Genomic DNA, 19,845 nt, shown 5'->3' with positions numbered 1-19,845 from the left:
ACCTAATTTTTGGTACATAGTTAGAGCAGCCTGAGAAACTTATGTAGAGGATAAATGATGGAGAGAAATGAGTGAGAAAAACAGGGTTAATGTCCTTGAGAACGTGAAATGGAGCCATTTCCATAGTACCAGAAAAGGGGTTAACTAAGGCTGCCTACTTCCACCAACGTGTAGAATCATTCATAGAAGATCTAAACAATTATGATCTTACTCAGAAGCTTTGGACAACAAAGAATACAGTTTGTAAGTGGCTTTATTTACTACACGATATACAGCCTCCATATTGAAGTTACTAATCTTATTCTAAGCATTCAAGAGCCAACCCTTGAAACTTAAATACACTCATTCTCTACCAACTAGAAAAGCTTTGAGAACAAAAGTGGGTCTTAGCGAAAGGAATAGAGAAATGATGATCAAAACACAAAGCCAGAGTCAAGTGAAGGAGTCCAAATGGGGAACCACTCTTACCTTCAGCTGCTGCTGAAGCTCACTGTTCAAGCGGGCCAGCACTGCATTGGCCTCTTTATTTTTGCGGATGGCAGTCTGGATTGCCTTCTTCTGTTTGGAAGACTGCCTGTAAAATAGTATAAACATCTTGATGAAAAGAGACTTAGAGGTCTGGAGTCTTCCTTGCAAGTCAGAACTCAGATTCATGAGACGTGCTAAACTGACAAAGGGTAACATCCCAGGGCTCCAAAAATAATATCTCATATTCCCCGGCCAGCAAGCCAGCAGGCAGGCAGGCCCACACCAAAATTGGTCAGGATGGATGACTTACACCCCATTTTACAACTCGAATAAAGGCTGTGATTGGGCCTTTTCAAACATTTGTGTTCCAGTTATTCCAAGACATTTTAATAAGCATTTTTTCTTGTAATTCCTATTAGCTCAATGGCCCTTTTGTGGAAGCATTAATGGAATCTACTTCAGTGGACAAGACTGGTGGAAAAGAACAGAACATTCTCTTAAGAAAAAAGTCTACATTAATTTAGCAAAACCGCCTAATTCTCCTTTATTTCTTTAGAAGGGAGGGAGGAAAGTAGGGAAGGAGGGAGGAGGAGGGACAGGGAGAGTGAGAATATAAATTTTAATATGTACCAGAATATATCTGAGGCACCTGAAGAAAATGGAGAATGCTTTTGTACCAGCTAAGTCAGTACTAAATTCAAAGAACTAGGGCGATCATGTGTAACTGGGGCGACCATGTGTAACTGGGGAGATCATGTGTAACTGAGGTGACCATGTGTAACTGGGGCGACCATGTGTAACTGGGGAGATCATGTGTAACTGGGGCGACCATGTGTAACTGGGGAAATCATGTGTAACTGAGGTGACCATGTGTAACTGGAGCAACCATGTGTAACTAGGGAGATCATGTGTAACTGAGGTGACCATGTGTAACTGAGGTGACCATGTGTAACTAGGGAGATCATGTGTAACTGAGGTGACCATGTGTAACTGGGGCGACCATGTGTAACTGGGGAGATCATGTGTAACTGGGGTGACCATGTGTAACTGGGGAAATCATGTGTAACTGAGGTGACCATGTGTAACTGGAGCAACCATGTGTAACTAGGGAGATCATGTGTAACTGAGGTGACCATGTGTAACTGAGGTGACCATGTGTAACTGGAGTGACCATGTGTAACTGGGGAGATCATGTGTAACTGGGGCGACCATGTATAACTGGGGAAATCATGTGTAACTGAGGTGACCTTGTGTAACTGGAGCAACCATGTGTAACTAGGGAGATCATGTGTAACTGAGGTGACCATGTGTAACTAAGGTGACCATGTGTAACTAGGGAGATCATGTGTAACTGAGGTGACCATGTGTAACTGGGGCGACCATGTGTAACTGGGGAGATCATGTGTAACTGGGGTGACCATGTGTAACTGGGGAAATCATGTGTAACTGAGGTGACCATGTGTAACTGGAGCAACCATGTGTAACTAGGGAGATCATGTGTAACTGAGGTGACCATGTGTAACTGAGGTGACCATGTGTAACTGGAGCGACCATGTGTAACTGGGGAGATCATGTGTAACTGGGGCGACCATGTGTAACTGGGGAAATCATGTGTAACTGAGGTGACCATGTGTAACTGGAGCAACCATGTGTAACTAGGGAGATCATGTGTAACTGAGGTGACCATGTGTAACTGAGGTGACCATGTGTAACTAGGGAGATCATGTGTAACTGAAGTGACCGTGTGTAACTGGGGCAATCATGTGTAACTGGGGAGATCATGTGTAACTGGAAAGATCATGTATAACTGGGGAGATCATGTGTAGCTAGGGAGATCATGTGTAACTAAGGTGACCATGTGTAACTGGGGCAATCATGTGTAACTGGGGAGATCATGTGTAACTGGAAAGATCATGTATAACTGGGGAGATCATGTGTAGCTAGGGAGATCATGTGTAACTAAGGTGACCATGTGTAACTGGGGCAATCATGTGTAACTGGGGAGATCATGTGTAACTGGGGCTATCATGTGTAGTTAGGGAGATCATGTGTAACTGGGGCAATCATGTGTAACTGGGGCGATCATGTGTAACTAGGGAGATCATGTGTAACTAGGGGGATCATGTGTAACTGAGAAGATCATGTGTAACTGGAGTGATCATGTGTAACTAGGGCGATCATGTGTAACTAGGGCGATCATGTGTTACACTTGGGTCTATTAAAGTCTTCACTTACACTGTTTGGTCATAAGTCTCCTAATTTTCTAAACTCTGTGGTGGGAATGATAAATCAACATGGTCACCACAAGTATAACTTACAAACTCTTATCCCATAGCAAGAAACATATTAAAAAGGTGATTCATACTCTCCTAGGAAAACGACCATATTTTCAATCACTGGGAAATGGGTCCTAGTCCAGATCTACCATACACATATGATGACTATTTCCTGAAGGGATACACTATGCTAGCCACCCTGCTAATCTGCAGAAGACATAGTCCCTTCTGCACTAAGTTTAAAGGCTAGTTGTTTCAGCCATATAGAAACAAGAAAGTCTGCTATCTTTAAAACACAGAGGTTGTACTTACAGTTTTAATTCTGGGATTCAAATCTGGTAAAGCCAAGTGCTTTACCTACTGATCAATCTCCTCTACTTCTTAAGAAAATAATTTCATTAGCATGTATTCATTGTGCAAAGTAAAAGGTTTCATAATGACATTTTCATTCAAATATATCATGCACTTTGACCAGTATTCACTATTCAATACCCTTTTCTGTCCTTCCTCTCCCACTAGGTTCCATCCTCTTCACAAATGCCCTGTTTTTATTCTAGTGTTGCACATATAGGAGCGTGTGTGTGTGTGTGTGTGTGTGTGTGTGTGTGTGTGTGTGTGTGTGTGTGAAAAGAGAGGGAGAGAGAGTTATCTAGGTTCCACATAGAAGAGTAAATTTTTTTTTTTTTTTTTTTTTTTTTGGTTTTTCGAGACAGGGTTTCTCTGTGTAGCTTTGGAGCCTTTCCTGGAACTCGCTCTGTAGACCAGGCTGGCCTCGAACTCACAGAGATCCGCCTGGCTCTGCCTCCCGAGTGCTGGGATTAAAGGCGTGCACCACCACCGCCCGGCAGAAGAGTAAATTTTTTAATTCATAACTATTTACTGAATGAATAATATATGCCAGAATACAATAAAAGTAAACTAACACTACAAAGTACAATTTTGAAAATAAAACCAATATAACAAATATGAATAAAAATGCTTGAATTTTGATACATGATGCGTTCCTTCGCATTACAACAAACTTACATTTAAATGTCTATTAGAGAAAAACTGTGCCTCTGTCCAATTTTAGTGCTTTTTCCAAAAGCAACAACGTTCTAGAAGACTTTTTCTTTGACTTTGAGATACTTGATATTCAGACATTTGTTCAAGTACATAGAGTTGGTTTCAATGGCACATCTACAGATCTTGCTATTCTGGTAACATCTTGAGTAGCATCTACTTCTGAACAAGTACTATCTTGCGTTCTAAAACTGTTGATCCTTGAAATGAAATTTATTTCAATTGTGAGTTTTTAATAAACTGGGATGAAGCAAAAACTCACCCTTCCTCCCTGCAGGAACACAGAGCTATTGTTGAAGTATACAAACTCAAAACTGTCTTTCTACTTGAAAGAACATTAGTTACTAACATTTCTGGTAAGGCAATAAATGCTCCAGGATAATAGTCAATATATGTACAAAGATTACACTGAATGGCAACAAGTAAAAGAACACAACAAAAAAGAAAGAGAAATAGAAAAACACAACGGCCCATAAAGAGGACAAGTTTCCGAGAGGGACAAGATCTATGAAAACAACAAATCTGACCATGGATTTCTACTCAGAGCACAGAAGGCTCTCAAAACTCAGAGCACTAGCATTTGTCTCTCTGTTTCCTGGCTGTGTATCTGCCAGTGCAGCCTTACGTGCTCGCTGCCATGCCTCCCCTACCATGTTACACTGGAGCTCTTCAAACTGTGAGCCAACATGAACCCTTCTTCCCTTAAAATAAAAAAAAACTCAAAATGCAACGGTTAAAAAAAAGAACTAGAAAATCAGCAAAGGAGAGGAAGAGATGGATCACCAAAGAGTGTGCTTGATGCCAAACACACAAAAGAAAAGCTTTTCAACATCACTGGCCTTTAGAGAAATAAAAACTAAGATCAAAATGACACGGAGTTACATACCCACTAAAATTAAAAAAGGAACACCACCAAACACTGCAAGGGCATGAAGAAATTTAGTATCTCATTACATTGCTGGTGGGAATATGCCATGGTACCTCCATTCTGGAAGATAACTTAATAGTTTCTTTTCAAACTACTCATATACTTAGCAAACAATCCAAAAAAATCACAGTTCAGGATGCTCATCCCAAACAAAGGAAAATATATTTACAGATAAAAACCTGTGCAGAGATAATTACAGCAACTTTATTTGTGATCTTCAACAACTCCACAAAGCCAAAAAATTGCTTAATAGGAGAATGTCTAAACAAATTGGTATATCCATGCCATAGGATTCTGCTTCACAGTGTTGGATGATACACACATCTATCTACTTGGATGGATGTTAAGGGATAAAAGTTCTCCTTTCTTTGGGATAAGTGTCCCAGAATGTGATTTTTTTTTATTATATACTAAATGTATGCTGAGAAAAAAATGTCAAATCTAAAAGGTTGCATGCTACATGATTCCATTTATATAACATTCTTGAAGTGACAAAATTATAGGAAAGGAAAATTAGACAAGTGTTTGCTAGGGGTTATGAATGTCAGAGAATAGGAGGTAGTTCCAACTCCAGAATGTTGATTATAATGATGAACTACACAAATCTATACACTATGATAACATGTGATAAAATGGTATAGAATTATTCTGACTCTAGTTAGGTAAAATGTAATCACTGGGACAAACTACATGAAAGATAAACAAGCTTGCTTGGTATTATTTTTGTTAGTTTCTGTGATCTATATAGTTCAAAATTTAAAGTTTACAGGAAGAAGTCAATCAGAACTAGATGCCTCTTTATCCTTATGTGAGTCAGCTTAGAACAGCTTCTTCTCCAAGAACTGTCTCCATCACCTCCCTCCACCTACATGGGCAGATGCCCTGTAGTCATGTTTATCTGATGAAACCCTCACTTCCAGTCTCAAACTTGAATGGATGCTGGGGCACAGTGACCTAGGCAGCTTCTCTCTCTCAGGTATGTGGGGTGATAGTTATGAATCCAGTTCAGCCTTGGCCCTGCAGAGCAAGTCAATCAACCTACAGAGCTGAAGGTGGTAGACTTTTTCACAGAGAAAACTAACAAATATCCTTTAGAAGACTAGACAAATGTCAGGAGCCCAAAGGTTTACAGCCCCCTTTTATGATCTGTTTCTGTCACTATTTTCTACAAGCCAACCCCTACATCTTCACAATGAATATGGTTCCTTAAAGAAAAAAATATGCTAAGATATTCTAAGTACCCACCCCCACCCCCGCACATTCGCAACCAAAGGAGTTCTAGGTAAAGCAAAGATTAGGTCCCAAATCAGACACAATGTTAGGGCCAGGTCACCTGTTAACAGTTCAGGAAAGGTGTTTATCTTGCCTCTTAATTGCTTCTGAAGTTTACACCTACAAATTCCCCTAGCCTTTTACTCTGTGTTCCAATCTGGGCTACAACTGGCCCAGTTTCAATGGAGGAAGACGTGCAACTAACTGTTCAGCAAATAATTGTTTCTCTGTTGCCTTGGTGGGTGAAAACATGTGACTAAGTTTTGAGCCGGTAAGACCAGAAAGATCTTAGCAATAAGCTGCCTTTTCCCCATTTGTTCTTTCTCTCTTTCTATGTGACCTGAAAAATAAATATGTTGGTGACAAGTTGCCATTATCTATATGAATAAAGGCAAATCCCAAAGAAATCCAGAACAGGAAGACAATATGCCCAGTTTCCAGAACCCAGCAATCCTACCCTTCTGAACTTTATTTTCTGTTCAAGTGGCAAACTCAAATTTTGAAAAATGAAATTTTTATTTATTCTTTGACAATCTCATACATGTATACAATATATTTTTATTATGTTTTAAAGGACATAAGCTAGGCATAGTGGCTCATGCCTATGATACCAGCACTCAGAAGGCTGAGTTAAGAGGATTTTCATGAGTTTGGGGCCACCCTAGGCTACATGGTGAGTTCCTGGCAACCCTGTGCTACAGTGTGAGATCCTATCTCAAAAAAAAAATCCTCCCCAGAAAGAGTATCGATGAGATTTTCTAAATGAAAAAATATTAGGCTGGGTATGGTGCCTTGCACCTATCATCCTAACATTTGGGTGGTGAAACAGTTGAATCAGGAGTTCATCATCCTCAGCTACATAGAGAGCCCACCATGACTACATGATGAGATCCTGCCTTTTTGCTCAGCCTTGGTGTAGGGAGGAGGGGACTGGACCTGCCTCAACTGAATCTACCAGGATTGGCTGACTCCCCAGGGTAGACCTTGCCTTGGAGGAGGTGGGAATGGGGGGTGAATTGGGGGGGAGACTGAGGGGTGGGAGGAGGGAGGACAGGGGAATCCGTGGCTGATATGTAAAATTAAATTAATTATAAAATAAAAATATTAAAAAAAGAAAAGGACAAATCTTAGCCATTTGCCATTCCCCAGGCCTTGATTTCTCCCAAGGAAACTGGGTGCACCTTCTAAGTCCCAAACTTGTATTGCCTTTTCTACAGTTAGAAATGGAAGACTTCCATCAGGGATCCAAGCCATTAATCCCACAGACAATCCCAATACATCAAGCATGAGGAGGGAAAGAAAAACTTAGAGCCACATTGAGAACATCATGAAGGTAAGCAAATAGTCTATACTAGAGCTAGAACACTCTGGAGTTATGGGGAATAATAGAGGTTATAGAGGTTGGCACGGAGCCATGGTGCTGTCATATGGTATCCTCTGTCTCTATACTGCATGAAGAATCCTATTTTCCAAAGGTTCATCTTTAATAGACAGCAAAGATGCAGCAAAGAAACAACTAAACCAAAGTGTTTCTAAGCCAAATTCACACCTGTTCTTATTAATGATGGCACATTATGAAATGGTTACTGCACATAACTTGGCTCAGCAGTTGACTTGGGCAAACTTACTAATTTCTTTTTGTGGACAATGGCAATATCAAAAGCTGAATTTGTTTCTGACAATGGTTCATTTTTGATGTTAATTTCTATAAAAGCTGATGACAGTTTTACAGCTAGTCTACTTTATTTTTAGCCTTTCTCAGTGTTGTGTTGGAGAATTAAGGCTTACAGAAAATGATTGTGGCTCTTTTTCTCATTTTTCCCAAAGATAGTACATAGCAACTAACACTGTAAATGAGAGTGAAGTAGGGGAGGGGGTAACAACTCTATATAACACATGTCTAAAGGAATCTGAGCTTCTCTCTCTCTCTCAAAACTCTGGCTGGGAAAGAACTGTAGGCCAACCATTTTGTATTTTCTATCTTTTGCTCCCTGCCTTTAAAAATTATGAATGCTAAATTCCTTCCTATCATGCCAAAATAAGCTAGTCTTGGAACTAAAACAAGAAGCTGTATAAAATACTCTGATGTGAAAGCTTAGGCCCTGACGATTCACACTGTGATCTGTGCAGGAGTCTCTCAGCTACATAGCACATGGTCACCTCACTAGCATCAGAGTAGCATGCTGAAGGACATTCACAGAACAAATGAAAGGTAGAAAATACTATTTCAATAAACACTGCAGGGACAACTGTATAATTGCCATGTCAAAGAATGAAGTTGAACCCCATCTTCATATGATGCACAAAATGAGTTCAAAATAGACCATAGATGTCAATAGCAGGTATAAAGTGACAAGACTTTTACAAGTGAGCAATCTTTGTGAACTTGGAGTAGGCAATGGTTTCTTAAATATGACACTAAAAATATAAATGACAAGCTAGGCATGGAGGTGCATACCTTCAATCCCAGAATTCAGGAGGCAGAGGCAGGTGGATCTTTGTGAGTTCAAAGTTAGCCTGGTCTACAAATAAAGTCACACGTCTTTCAGGGCCACACAGTGAGATCCTGTCTCAAACACACACACATACACACACACACACACACACACACACACACACACACACACACACACTTTAAACTTGGTACTTCAAAGTACACCAACAAAGAAAGTGAAAACACAACCAACAGAATAGGAGAAAATACTTGAAAATCGTGTATCTAACAAAGGAGCTAGCTGTATGCAGACTAGATAACCCATAACTCAATTATAAGTAGGCAAAGGATGAGTAGATATTTATCCAAAAGTGTATTCAAATGACCAATAAGCACGAGAAAAGATGCTCAACACTATTAATCATTAAGGAAATGAAAATCAAAAACACAATGAGATACCATGTTATAGTCCCTAGGACTGTCTAAACATGACCTGGAAAAGGCTGATATCAATAGACAAGCTAACATGGCCAGGGAAAAGATCACAAGGCCTCAACCCTACAGAAAGAACTACAGGCAACTAAGAAATGCTAACAGCAAGAGAAACAATCTTCCCTAGGGAAGAGCATATCAATTGATTATCCAATACCAAATGGTCAGCTCTGAAAACATACACATAAAAGTAATATTATACAGACCGAACATGTTCTATTTAAGAATTCTACATATGTGTGACAATTAATATAAAATGAGGCTATGAATTTGAAAGAGAGCAAGGGAGGGTACATGGAAAGGTTTGGAGGGAGGAAAGGAAGGGGAGGGGAGGAATGATGTAATTATATTATAATCTCAAAAAATAAAAAATATTTTTATATATTACTATGTAATTGTAATTACTACATAATTACTATGTAATACATAGTATTATCTAATACTAGATAAGTATTGATGAAGAAATAGAGAACTAGAACCCTCATACATTGTTGAAGATGTAAAGTGTAGTGGTCACTGTGAAAAACAATTTGGCACTTCTTCAATGTGTTAAACATAGCATTACCATGTAACTCCAATTTTACCCATATGTGCATTCCCAAGAGAAACAAAAATACAGTCCACACAGAAACATGAACACAGATAACTCTACAGCATAATTATTAATATGCAAAAAGTTCAAATAACCCCAAAGTCTAATGAATCACTGAATATCATGTGGAACATTAATAGAACATAGTATTCCACATAAAAAATAGATTATAATGCATGCTACAACATGGATGAACCTTGCAAACAACAAAAAGGTAAAAGGTAGCCAAGCACAAAGAACCACATGATACACGACTACATCTATGTAAAAATATAAGCCAAGTAGAGACAGAGAATAAATTAGTGGTTTCCAGGAGCTGGGAAGGGAAGGGAAAGTGGGGAGCAACTTCCACTGGGCATGGAGATTCTTTTGGAGATAATAAAAATGTTGCAAAATTATACTGTGGCAATGCTCACAATGCTTTGTGAATACTAAAAGCCACTGAAGTGTATGCTATGCAAATTATATTTCAACAGAGCTCATTTCAAAAAACATGGAAAGCAACCGTTCCCTGTGTGAAGTTCACCAGTTGCCCTGCCATCTACTTTGGAGAGCAAGGTGGCCACCACTGACTGACTAGAATTAACATGAAGCTGAAATTAAGGAGGACAAAAACCAGCCATCTGTGTGCCTGACAGAAATCTATCCCTTGGGTTAGGAAGGTGACGATGATGCAGAAAATCCCTTCCTGTACTAGCTGATGTCTTCAGGGAACTATCTATTTGGAGAAAGAAAAATCCACTGAAGAAGGATACAAAGAATCCAAATGGGACCCAGCTTCCAGGCAAGCTGGTAACATCACCCACAGAACCTGTTGCTGTTCTTTCCACAATACTGTAGCAGAAGGCAAGCTACAGACCTCCTGAGACCTGAAGGGCCTCTACAGAAATATCACAAGGGATCTTAAGTATCTGCAATACTGGCCAGTTGAGGTTCACTTCAAGTCAAGTGACAGTAGCAGGATTTTGCCCTCAATATCTCACTTGATGTTACTGCAGAAAGACTGAGTTGAGTAACAATCTTCTCAAAGACAGTCTTCTAGATAAGGACGGTTTGTTCAGAGCACCATTTTCCCCACCCTTGGCCCTGTCCACCATGTCTCAAGCCCTCCAGTATCTGTTCCAGATGGTAAAGGAGGTATTACGGAGGATCAGCCTGTGCCATTCAGTACTGAGGTGACCAATATCAATAACGCTACATGTTTTCTAAATCAAACCCCACTTCCACTGAAAGTTGAGTCTATGATCACAGAGCTAGTCACGTGCACTAAAGGAACTTGATATCAGACAAGAAATGAGGGGGAAATGCCCTCACCATACTGTTCCCTTCATAGCAAAATCTGGACCAACACCAAAAAGGAAAGAAAGAAAATAGAAGGGCAAGAAACCAAACCAAACAGTAGTCTAGGACTTGCCTGCTCCTTTGGGTCACGCTAAGTCCTATGGATTATAAAGTGTCCTATCAGATTGGGAGGCTTTAATGCCACCACCATCACCATGGCAGAGATGACTATGACAACCATAAAACCCTGTGCCTAGGAAAATAAATGCAAACACATAAACAAATACATATACATGCAGATGTAGGAGGAAGTTCACCACCATCTTTTTACTAGTCTGGGCCACTTACTTTTGTACTGTTGGATGGGGTTTCACCATTGCTACAGAAGCTGCCCCTCCAACAGCAGCAGCAGCAGCAGCAGCAGCAGAAGCAGAAGCAGCAGCAGAAGCAGCAGGCTCTTGGTTTTCTGTAGTTTGATTTTCAGGTCTGAATTTCCTGCGAATAGGCTTTGATGGAGGTTGACCATGTGGTGCATCCTGTGGATTAAAAAAATAAATCCAAAGTGCTCAAAAAAGTGTTTTAATGATCTCTCTATCCCTCTGCATCTATTTTACAGTTGTGTAGCTTGGTCCTCTTGTGGGACTCCTGACAGTGGGAGCAGGAGCTGTCTCTGACTCTGATATCTGCTTTGGGGACCCTTTCCTCCTACTGGACTGCCTAGCCCAGCCTTAATAGGAGAGGAGGTGTCTAGTCTTACTGCAACTTGATATACCATGGCTGGCTGATATCCATGGGAGCCCTGCCCTTTTCTGAAGAGAAAGAAGTAGTGGATGGGGGGGCAGAGGAGAGGTGGGGGGAGGGACTTGGAGGAAAAACTGCAGTCAGGATGTAAAATAAATAAACAAATAAATAAATAAATAAATAAATAAAACATGGGAATCTACTCCCCCTTTCTGTCATCATCAAGAAGGACATCAAAATAAGATTCTAGTGGTTTTACTCTTTTCCTTTTTTAATGTTGTAAACCATCTATACTTTCTTGTCATTTAAACTCACATAGACTTTATACAACTATGAGGACTTTTCTAATTGAAGACAAAACTGACTCCTGCCTCACTCTGGGGCTTTTTGGAGAATAAGTTTCAAAGTCTATAATGGTCTTAGTCATGTGTTCATCATTCTCCTACTCCTGATTCCTACATGAAGTCAAACAAAAAAGCCAATGTGTTCAAGGAAACAGTTGGCCTGCTCATGTCACTTTCCAAGCCCAGGGTCCACTCTCTTTGTTATGAGATAGCCTAGGAGACAATGCTGAAGAACAAGAAGAGGGTGAGAAAGTAAGTGGGAACATGATACTTAGAGAGTAGTGCTAGCTGCGCAAAGAACAGGGGCCCAATGGCATGGCCAGGCAAAAAGAAAGGTGCCAAGATGCTAGAAAAAAATCCTGACATCAGCGGGTGGAGAACAAGGAGAGAAGGACCAAGAGAGACAAATGCATATGGAAATGTGATAGAGAAACTTACTGCCCTGCATAATAATTTTAAAAACTAATAAAACAACAACAACAAAAAGCAAGAAAAGAAAGACATCATGGTACCAAGAAGGGAAGACTGTTCCATCCACAGGAGGTGCTAACTGGGTCTTTAATGTTACAAGGGTCACTGTCTGAACTAGATGGTCCCAGATTCCTGGTGTCTTATTCAAAGAATTTTAAAAGGATCACAGGAATGGCAAAGCAGAGAAAATCTTGATTTAAAGAGATTTAAAGCACAGTAGGCAACAAATCAGTCTCATAAATGGAAAATAAGGGAATCACTGAAGAAATCACTGTGCTACTTGAGTTAGAGTGCCCAGGAACAGCAGGCTGTTGTTTGGGGCTTTCTTTAATGGGGTTCAAGAGAAGGAGAAGTTGGTTGCTAAGGGGTGTAATATGGAAGATTCTATTTGATTGGCAGGCTTGAATTATATTAGCCTTTTTTCTCACTGTGCATGCCTTTTCCTATGATGCATCTGATTTGAATTGTATGCATGCCCAATCATGCATAGACATAAGATAGTAAATAGGAGGTTTTCCTTAAAAGTTCATGCTGAAGACCCAGTTTGCCTTAATGCACATGCATCCAATACTATTTCAGGCCAAATGTGCTCTGGGGCATTTTTCAAAGGAAATGGACCACAGAAGAGTAACTACTACGTAGATGACAAGGCAGGAGTAACTTATGCTGTTGTTTGAAGTGGGGTATGCATGAAACTTGATGCAAGTAAGAGCCCTAGGTTGCTGGGTGCACTGTTAGAAGAGTGGGACGTGCATATCCAAAACCAAGTGGAGTCCAAAGTTGCTAAGCTATTCCTATACTCACCTGATTCACTAGCAGACGTATGAAGTCTTACTAAAGCCATTTAGCTCTTCTCACATTTTAAAAGTATTTACTTATTTTTATATTTTATATGTATGTGCCCAAGTATATGTATATGCACCATATGTGTGCAGTGCCCACAGAGGTCAGAAAGTAGTGAGCCACCATACGGGTGCTGAGAACTGAATCCAGGTCCTATACAAGAGCAGTGAGCACTCTTAACCTCTGAGCCATCTCTCCTGCCTCTCCACAACATTTTTTTGATCTTGCCGAAAACAAGGCTGTTTAGCTGGAAGATCCAGGAGAATCCAAACTGCCAGGGACATCCACAGTCCAGCCCCAGAACCTCCAGGAACCTAATTTTCAGAAAGAGTTCACACTTCAGAGCCATGGTTCAGTCACAGTCATCTTGGTGGAAACCTGAAAGTGGTAGAGTTGTAAGAAGGCCAGGGGTCTCTCTGCTGCTCTTACCTTCTTTGCTGGACTGCTTTCTGCAGCTTGAGAAGGAGCTCTGTTCAGCTGAGGGTGTAAGTCAGCTTCAGATACTGGCTCAGACTGCAGCAAGATCAAAGAGAAGGTATAAATGCAAAAGAACCCAACCATGTAAACAGAGGACAAAGAACACTCAGTCAAAGAGTCACTCAGGGAGACCAAGTCACACTGGTCTAGACTAAGCTGCAGGCAAGCACAAGTCTGTTGATGCTCGGGAAAAACCCTCCACCATAGGCCTTGCTATTCCCTTCCATGTCTCCTGCCAGTGTCATTCAAGAAAAGGAACTATGGCCATCTCATATATTTTCACATACAGATTTCTTAAAAACTAACAATTTACAAAAACGATAAAAATTATCAGAGGAGAAAGGGATAAGAAAGGACTTAAGGAGCACTGAGAAAAACCATCAGCACCACGAAAGACTCATAAATTTTAATATTCAATTCCTAAAAAAGAAATACTGCATGGGCTGGAGAGATGGCTCAGCAGTTAAGAGCTACATTTCCAGAGGACTGAAGTTAGATTTATAGCACCCACACCAGGTAGCTCACAATCACCTATAACTCCAGCTCCAGGAGAGCAGATGTCCTCTTCTGGCCTCTGCAGGCACACACACACACACACACACACACACACACACACACACAAATAAATAAATAAATAAATAAATAAATAAATAAATAAATAAATAAATAAAAATCTTTGAAAAACTAAATGCTCTAATAAATATAGCCATTTACCTTTAAAAGGGAAGGAGGAATGTAATGGGTGTAGTAATCAGAAAGGCTGGCTATTGACTGCACAAAGACTTATGAGGGGTACCCCCAAGCATTTCAGGACACAGAACATAGACAAATGGAACATGGGGTAAATGGGCCTTATATAAGGCTCCCTGTGTCCCCAAGGCTTGCTATCTTCAGCTGTGTTAGAGTACTTTTCTTTTGGCTGTTATTAACCAGTGCTGCAAAATATTATGATGAGAAAACCAGCTACTTAGGAGCAAAGTGACTTTTACATTTCAGTGGTATCCGTACTTCATTTACCCCAAAACTAATTCACACCACAAAAACAGATTGTAGCACAACCAACTGCCACTGCCCCTTACATGGCCGTCTCTAGCCTCCTGCAGTGTGCCTTCCTTCCTGAGGCACTACTGAACAGGCTGGCTCCCAGGGAACTAACATTAGCAGATTCTGGCCACTTCTTGTATTCTCCTCATCCTCCTTCCTTCTAAAATAGCATCCTTGGTGATTTCAGGTGGCTGAGAAGTGACAATCTCCTAATTGTAATTACTCTCTCTCCCTTTTCTGCTCTGACTGCTCTTCGCCCTGAAATGCGGACTTTCTTGGGGTTCTCTGTCTTCTGTTTCCCTGCGTCAGTTTCCTTCCCTTGTTCATTCTTTCCCAGGATCATCCCCTCTACTCCTGAATTTTACTTCTTTATTTTTCATTCATTAATTAACTTATTGTGTGTGCATGCACATGTACCTGTGTGCCATGGTACACGGGTGGAGGTCGTAGAGGACCTCTTGTGGGAATCAGTTCTTTCTTTCCAAGATGTGGATCCCAGGGATTCTGCTCAGGCTGCAAGACTCGGCAGCAACCACCTTTACCCACTGCACCACCTCACTGGCCAATTTATTTATTTATTTATTTATTTATTTATTTATTTATTTATTTATTTATTTATTCAACAGTACTGGAGATTGAACCTAAGGCTTCACACGTAGGAGGCAAGCACTCTTTTACCCGGTATCTCCAGCCCCTGTTCCTGCATGTTATCCTAAAGAACTCTCTACCTCTTTTAAATCTATATACAAGCATTCAAGCTGCCTGGTTTCGAGTCCCATGTATTTCTGACAGCTTCTCCTTCCATTAGGAATGGCTGTGTTATTCATGCTGCTGCTGTTGCTCTGATTAGACTCTGACAAACTGAACTCTATGGATGCATCATACATTGCTCCAGTGTTCTGCATGAATTATGTCACATCATCACAGCCTTAAGAAGTGGTTAGTATCCCCAGACTATTAATGACAAAATTAAAGATAAAGAAGTCAAGAAATTCACCCAAAGATCATACAAATAACAGGGTCTGAGACCAGTTCCAAGTTCCAAAGCTAGGCTTGTTACCATGGTCTCAAGTTCTAAAGCTAGGCTTGTTACCATGGTACAATACAGCCTCAGGCCCTCGTAGGCCTCAATGTCATTCATGCAAGTCATTATTTACCAGACAGCTACTGCTGGCTTGCTATGCTGGCATTCAAGGATGAACAAGGCACCACCTCTACTTACAACCATCTGGGAGTCCAGTGGAAGAAGCAAATATATAATCAAAGATGCATGTTTCAATGCAGTGTGGTAGAGAAGAAGAGTGAGGATTATAGAAGCACTCATTCTTGTAGGACAGTTAAGACCTAGTATGTAACACTTCAGCTGAGGTCTGAGTGACATGTAGGATGCAGTCAGCTACAAGAGCTGTATGTGTGGATGATGACAGAGGGAGGCCCAAAGTAAACTCACAAAGGCCTATATATACTCAGACAACCAGAATATTAACTTCGAATACCACAGAAGGTGAAGGTCAGTCTCTCAGACAGGAAGTTTAGAAGGAGCAGTATTGTAGTTAGGGTTTCTATTGCTGTGAAGAGACACCATGACCACAGCAACTCTTACAAAAGAAAGACATTTAATTGGGGCTCACAGTTTCAGAGGTTTAGTCCATTATCATCATGGCGGGAACCATGGAGGTACACAGGCAGATGTGGTGTTAGAGAAGAGCCTAGAGTGCTATATCTGGATCAGTAGGCAGGAGGGAGAGAGAGAGACAGAGAGAGAGAGAGACAGAGAGAGAGAGACAGAGAGACAGAGAGAGAGGGGGGGAGAGAGAGAGAGGAAGGGAGGGAGGGAGGAAGGGAGGGAGAGAGAGAGGGAGAGAGAGAGAGAGAGAGAGAGAGAGAGAGAGGGAGGGAGAGAGAGAGAGAGAGAGAGAGAGAGAGAGAGAGAGAGAGAGAGAGAGAGAGCCACTGGGCCTGGCTTGGCCATTTGAAACTCCAAAGCCCACCCCCAGGGACATAGTTCCTCCAGTAAGACCACACCTACTCCAACAAGGCCACATCTCCTAATGCCACTGCCTAAACATTCAAATATGTGAGTCTATGGGGACCATTATTATTCAAACCACCACAAGCAGGAATGGGGATAGCTTGTTTTCATGTATGTCAAGTTCACGTGAAGCTCCCCAGGAGCCACACATTTTCAGCAGTCTGTAGAGTGTAGCATTCACCTCCTTGTCCCTGGGAGTTTTGAGTCACACTCCAAGATCCATGAGTCAAATGTCAGTTTTCTGAGCAGCTGAGCTCACCACCCACTCAAATACAGGGCTTCTGGTGAAGAATCTATTAAGAACCTGAGGTCCCTTCCTGCCTGTCACCTGCAATTTATTACTTAGAAGGTATGTGCTCTGGCCCCAAGTCTATGCATGCATGCCCCTGCAGGGACCACAGGTGTGCAGGGAAAATCCCAGCAGGCAGGCAGGCAGGCAGGCAGGCAGAGGAGGAGTGGCAGGCCCAGGTATGCTGCCTTTTGATTTGCCAGTTCTCTCCCACTACACAGCAGGCAGAGAACTATGTCTTCCACTGCTTCCCTGTGGAAATACTGAGGAAGACGACAAGCTGACCTTTTCAACATAAATGAGGATTATGAGCACAGCCAAAGTACTAGACTGTCTTTGATACTGCCATCTAAAAATAAGCAGCAATCAGGGAGAGAGCTGAGGAGGCAGTGGAAAGACTTGCTTGAGGTGGTACTTTTCCATTTACATGTATACCTTCCTGAAATTGTATGCAGTGACCTGGGTGTTCTTGCTCTATGACTGAGAACAAACAACTGCATATTAGGTCAGGACCTCCCCACCACCTTCTGTTACCCCACAACTGATCTAAAATGGGTTCATCTACTGAGTAGCCAAAGGAATGACTCTCACAAAGGATGCAACACAGGAATCGGGGAGGGGGTGCCAGAAGGTGGCACAGGGAAAGAAAACTAGCTCTGTGGTAAGAAAAATTGAGGATGGGGGCTAGAGAGATGGCTCAGCGGTAACCAGAAGTCCTAAGTTCAATTCCCAGCATTCACATGGTGGCTCACAGCCATCTATAAAGGGATTTGATGCCCTCTTCTGGCATGTAGGCATACATGCAGATAGAGAACTCATATACATAAAATAGATAAATAAATCTTTTTAAAAAAGAAAAACTGAAGATGAGATTTAGACATGCCTCATCTCAATAAGCTATCCTACCTTCCTTCATGAGAATGGCATGAGCCTCCCATCAGGCTTAGCAGCTGGGTGGCAGAATAAACTAGGGAGGTTCTTTTGCTATCTCTTCACACTGCTATAAATGATGAGTTTTAGAAGGATGATGCATGAAAGCAGGAAGGCCTCAGTAGCTGGCTTCTTCCTCTGTGAATTCAAGAAAGTGGAGGCAGGAAAGATCTACTCCCACAGCAGGATGGCCTTGTCCCAAAGTCCTGGCTGTATGAGCTGAACTACAACTCCAAGGAAAGGAGCAGATATTTGATTTCTGACTGATATTACAAACAGCAGTCTTGCTTTCATGGCTCCAAGTGAAGCAACATATACTCAGTCAGGATGCAGAGAGCCAGGTCACTGAAATTCAAGCTAAGGTTCAAAATACATATTTTAGATAGATAGATAGATAGATAGATAGATAGATAGATAGATAGATAGATAGATATAGAGATAGATAGACAGATAAAGATACATATAACATGTTTTATTTCATCACTTTTTAGTTTACATTACTTGTACATAACAGGTTTCATTATGACATTTTTGGTGGCCCAATGAGTTTCATTAGGGTTGGTTATAAAAGCACAGGTGAGGGGTGTTGGTTAAGCTGCAGCGCTCTTGGCTGGTCGCCGCCCACGGCAGCCATGCCAACAGAGGAGAGTGCTGGATGTATCGGTGATGGAAGAGTCACAAGCCATAGTTACCTTTTTAGAGCTTTATTGGGAGAGAGAGGGAGAGAGAGGGAGAGAGGGAGAGAGGGAGAGAGGGAGAGAGGGAGAGAGGGGGAGAGAGAGAGAGAAAGAGAGAGAGAGAGAGAACAGATGGAAGGAGAGAGAGCGAAAAGAGAGAAAAGGAATGCACAGAGGGCCCACCCGCTTTTTAGGCTGGGATGCCGTCGCAGGCTGGTGACATAATTAAGGACAGAATCCTTACAAGGGGGTTCTTTATAGGAATGTGGGTACCTTATTAGTGGCTAGCCACTGAAGAAAATCTCTCCCACCTCTAGCCACTATTAACTGCCTATAGATGCTCAATTCTAGTGGGGCTTCATGAGCTCTTTCCCCTCCCGTGTCAGATTTTGATGGGCCCAATTGTGTACTTATCTTGTGCAGGTAATTACAAGTCTGTGAGTTCAAAAGTACAATGACCATGTCCTGTCTGAAGTCAGCATTCCACACCACTCTCCCACTTCCTCCAGCTCTTACATTCTTTCCACCCTCTCTCCTGTGATGTTTCATTAGCCCTCTAGGGGGTGCTGTAGAGGTCCCATTTAGGACTGCACATTCAACAGTCACTTATTTTCAATACTTTGACCAGTTATGAATCTCTGTATTAATCACCACCTACTGTAAAAAGTAGCTTCTTTGACCAAAGCTGACAGTAGCACTAATCTATGGCCATAAACATTTCTTATCAGGCAATACGACAGGTACATCATGTCCATTAAACAAAAGAACAGCAGTAGCTTCCCTAATGGGGCTTACCACCTTCGCAGCCACTGGCTTTTGACCACATATATACAATGTTTTAATGTTAATATTCCTCTTCCTCTAATACAAATGAAAATATTTTCATTCTAATTTTTCAATGAAAAAGCCTTATTAGATAACAAGGTGATATTACTCTGGATGTGAAAAATTAACCTGGTACTTTGTGTATTACTATGGCCGATAAGACAATATAGCCTTTGCTCAGTTGGCTTACCAGACACAGCCATAGGCCCAGAGAGGCTAAGCATTTCCGTACATTCATTTATTCAGTTACAGAGATTGTTTTTTGTCTCTGGCATGCCAAGGACAACGGTAAAAGTATGGGATATAGAAAGGAGGCGAATAGCAGTCAAAGGTTCTATGGTGTCCCGCTTAGATAACCTTTATGTAG

At 41.3% G+C, this 19,845-nt stretch overlaps 1 protein-coding gene across 11 annotated transcripts in view; it reads right to left on the bottom strand.

The window, feature by feature from the left end:
• Positions 1-19,845, bottom strand: part of Reps2 (RALBP1 associated Eps domain containing 2) — a 235,645-nt gene that overhangs the window by 14,070 nt on the left and 201,730 nt on the right. For all 11 annotated transcript variants that reach the window (XM_052720260.1, XM_052720122.1, XM_052720587.1 and 8 more), the window contains 3 exons: positions 13,634-13,717; positions 11,154-11,341; positions 469-574 (listed from right to left, as the gene is read on the bottom strand). In XM_052720260.1, coding sequence (XP_052576220.1) covers positions 469-574; positions 11,154-11,341; positions 13,634-13,717 — 378 coding nt within the window. The remainder of the gene's footprint in view (positions 1-468; positions 575-11,153; positions 11,342-13,633; positions 13,718-19,845) is intronic.

This window comes from Peromyscus californicus, unplaced genomic scaffold, assembly GCF_007827085.1.
Source record: "Peromyscus californicus insignis strain IS unplaced genomic scaffold, ASM782708v3 Scaffold_10__1_contigs__length_136768540, whole genome shotgun sequence".
NCBI lineage: Eukaryota > Metazoa > Chordata > Mammalia > Rodentia > Cricetidae > Peromyscus > Peromyscus californicus.
Note: the sequence above shows the minus strand (reverse complement) of the source record. Positions and strands in the feature narration are given on the sequence as shown.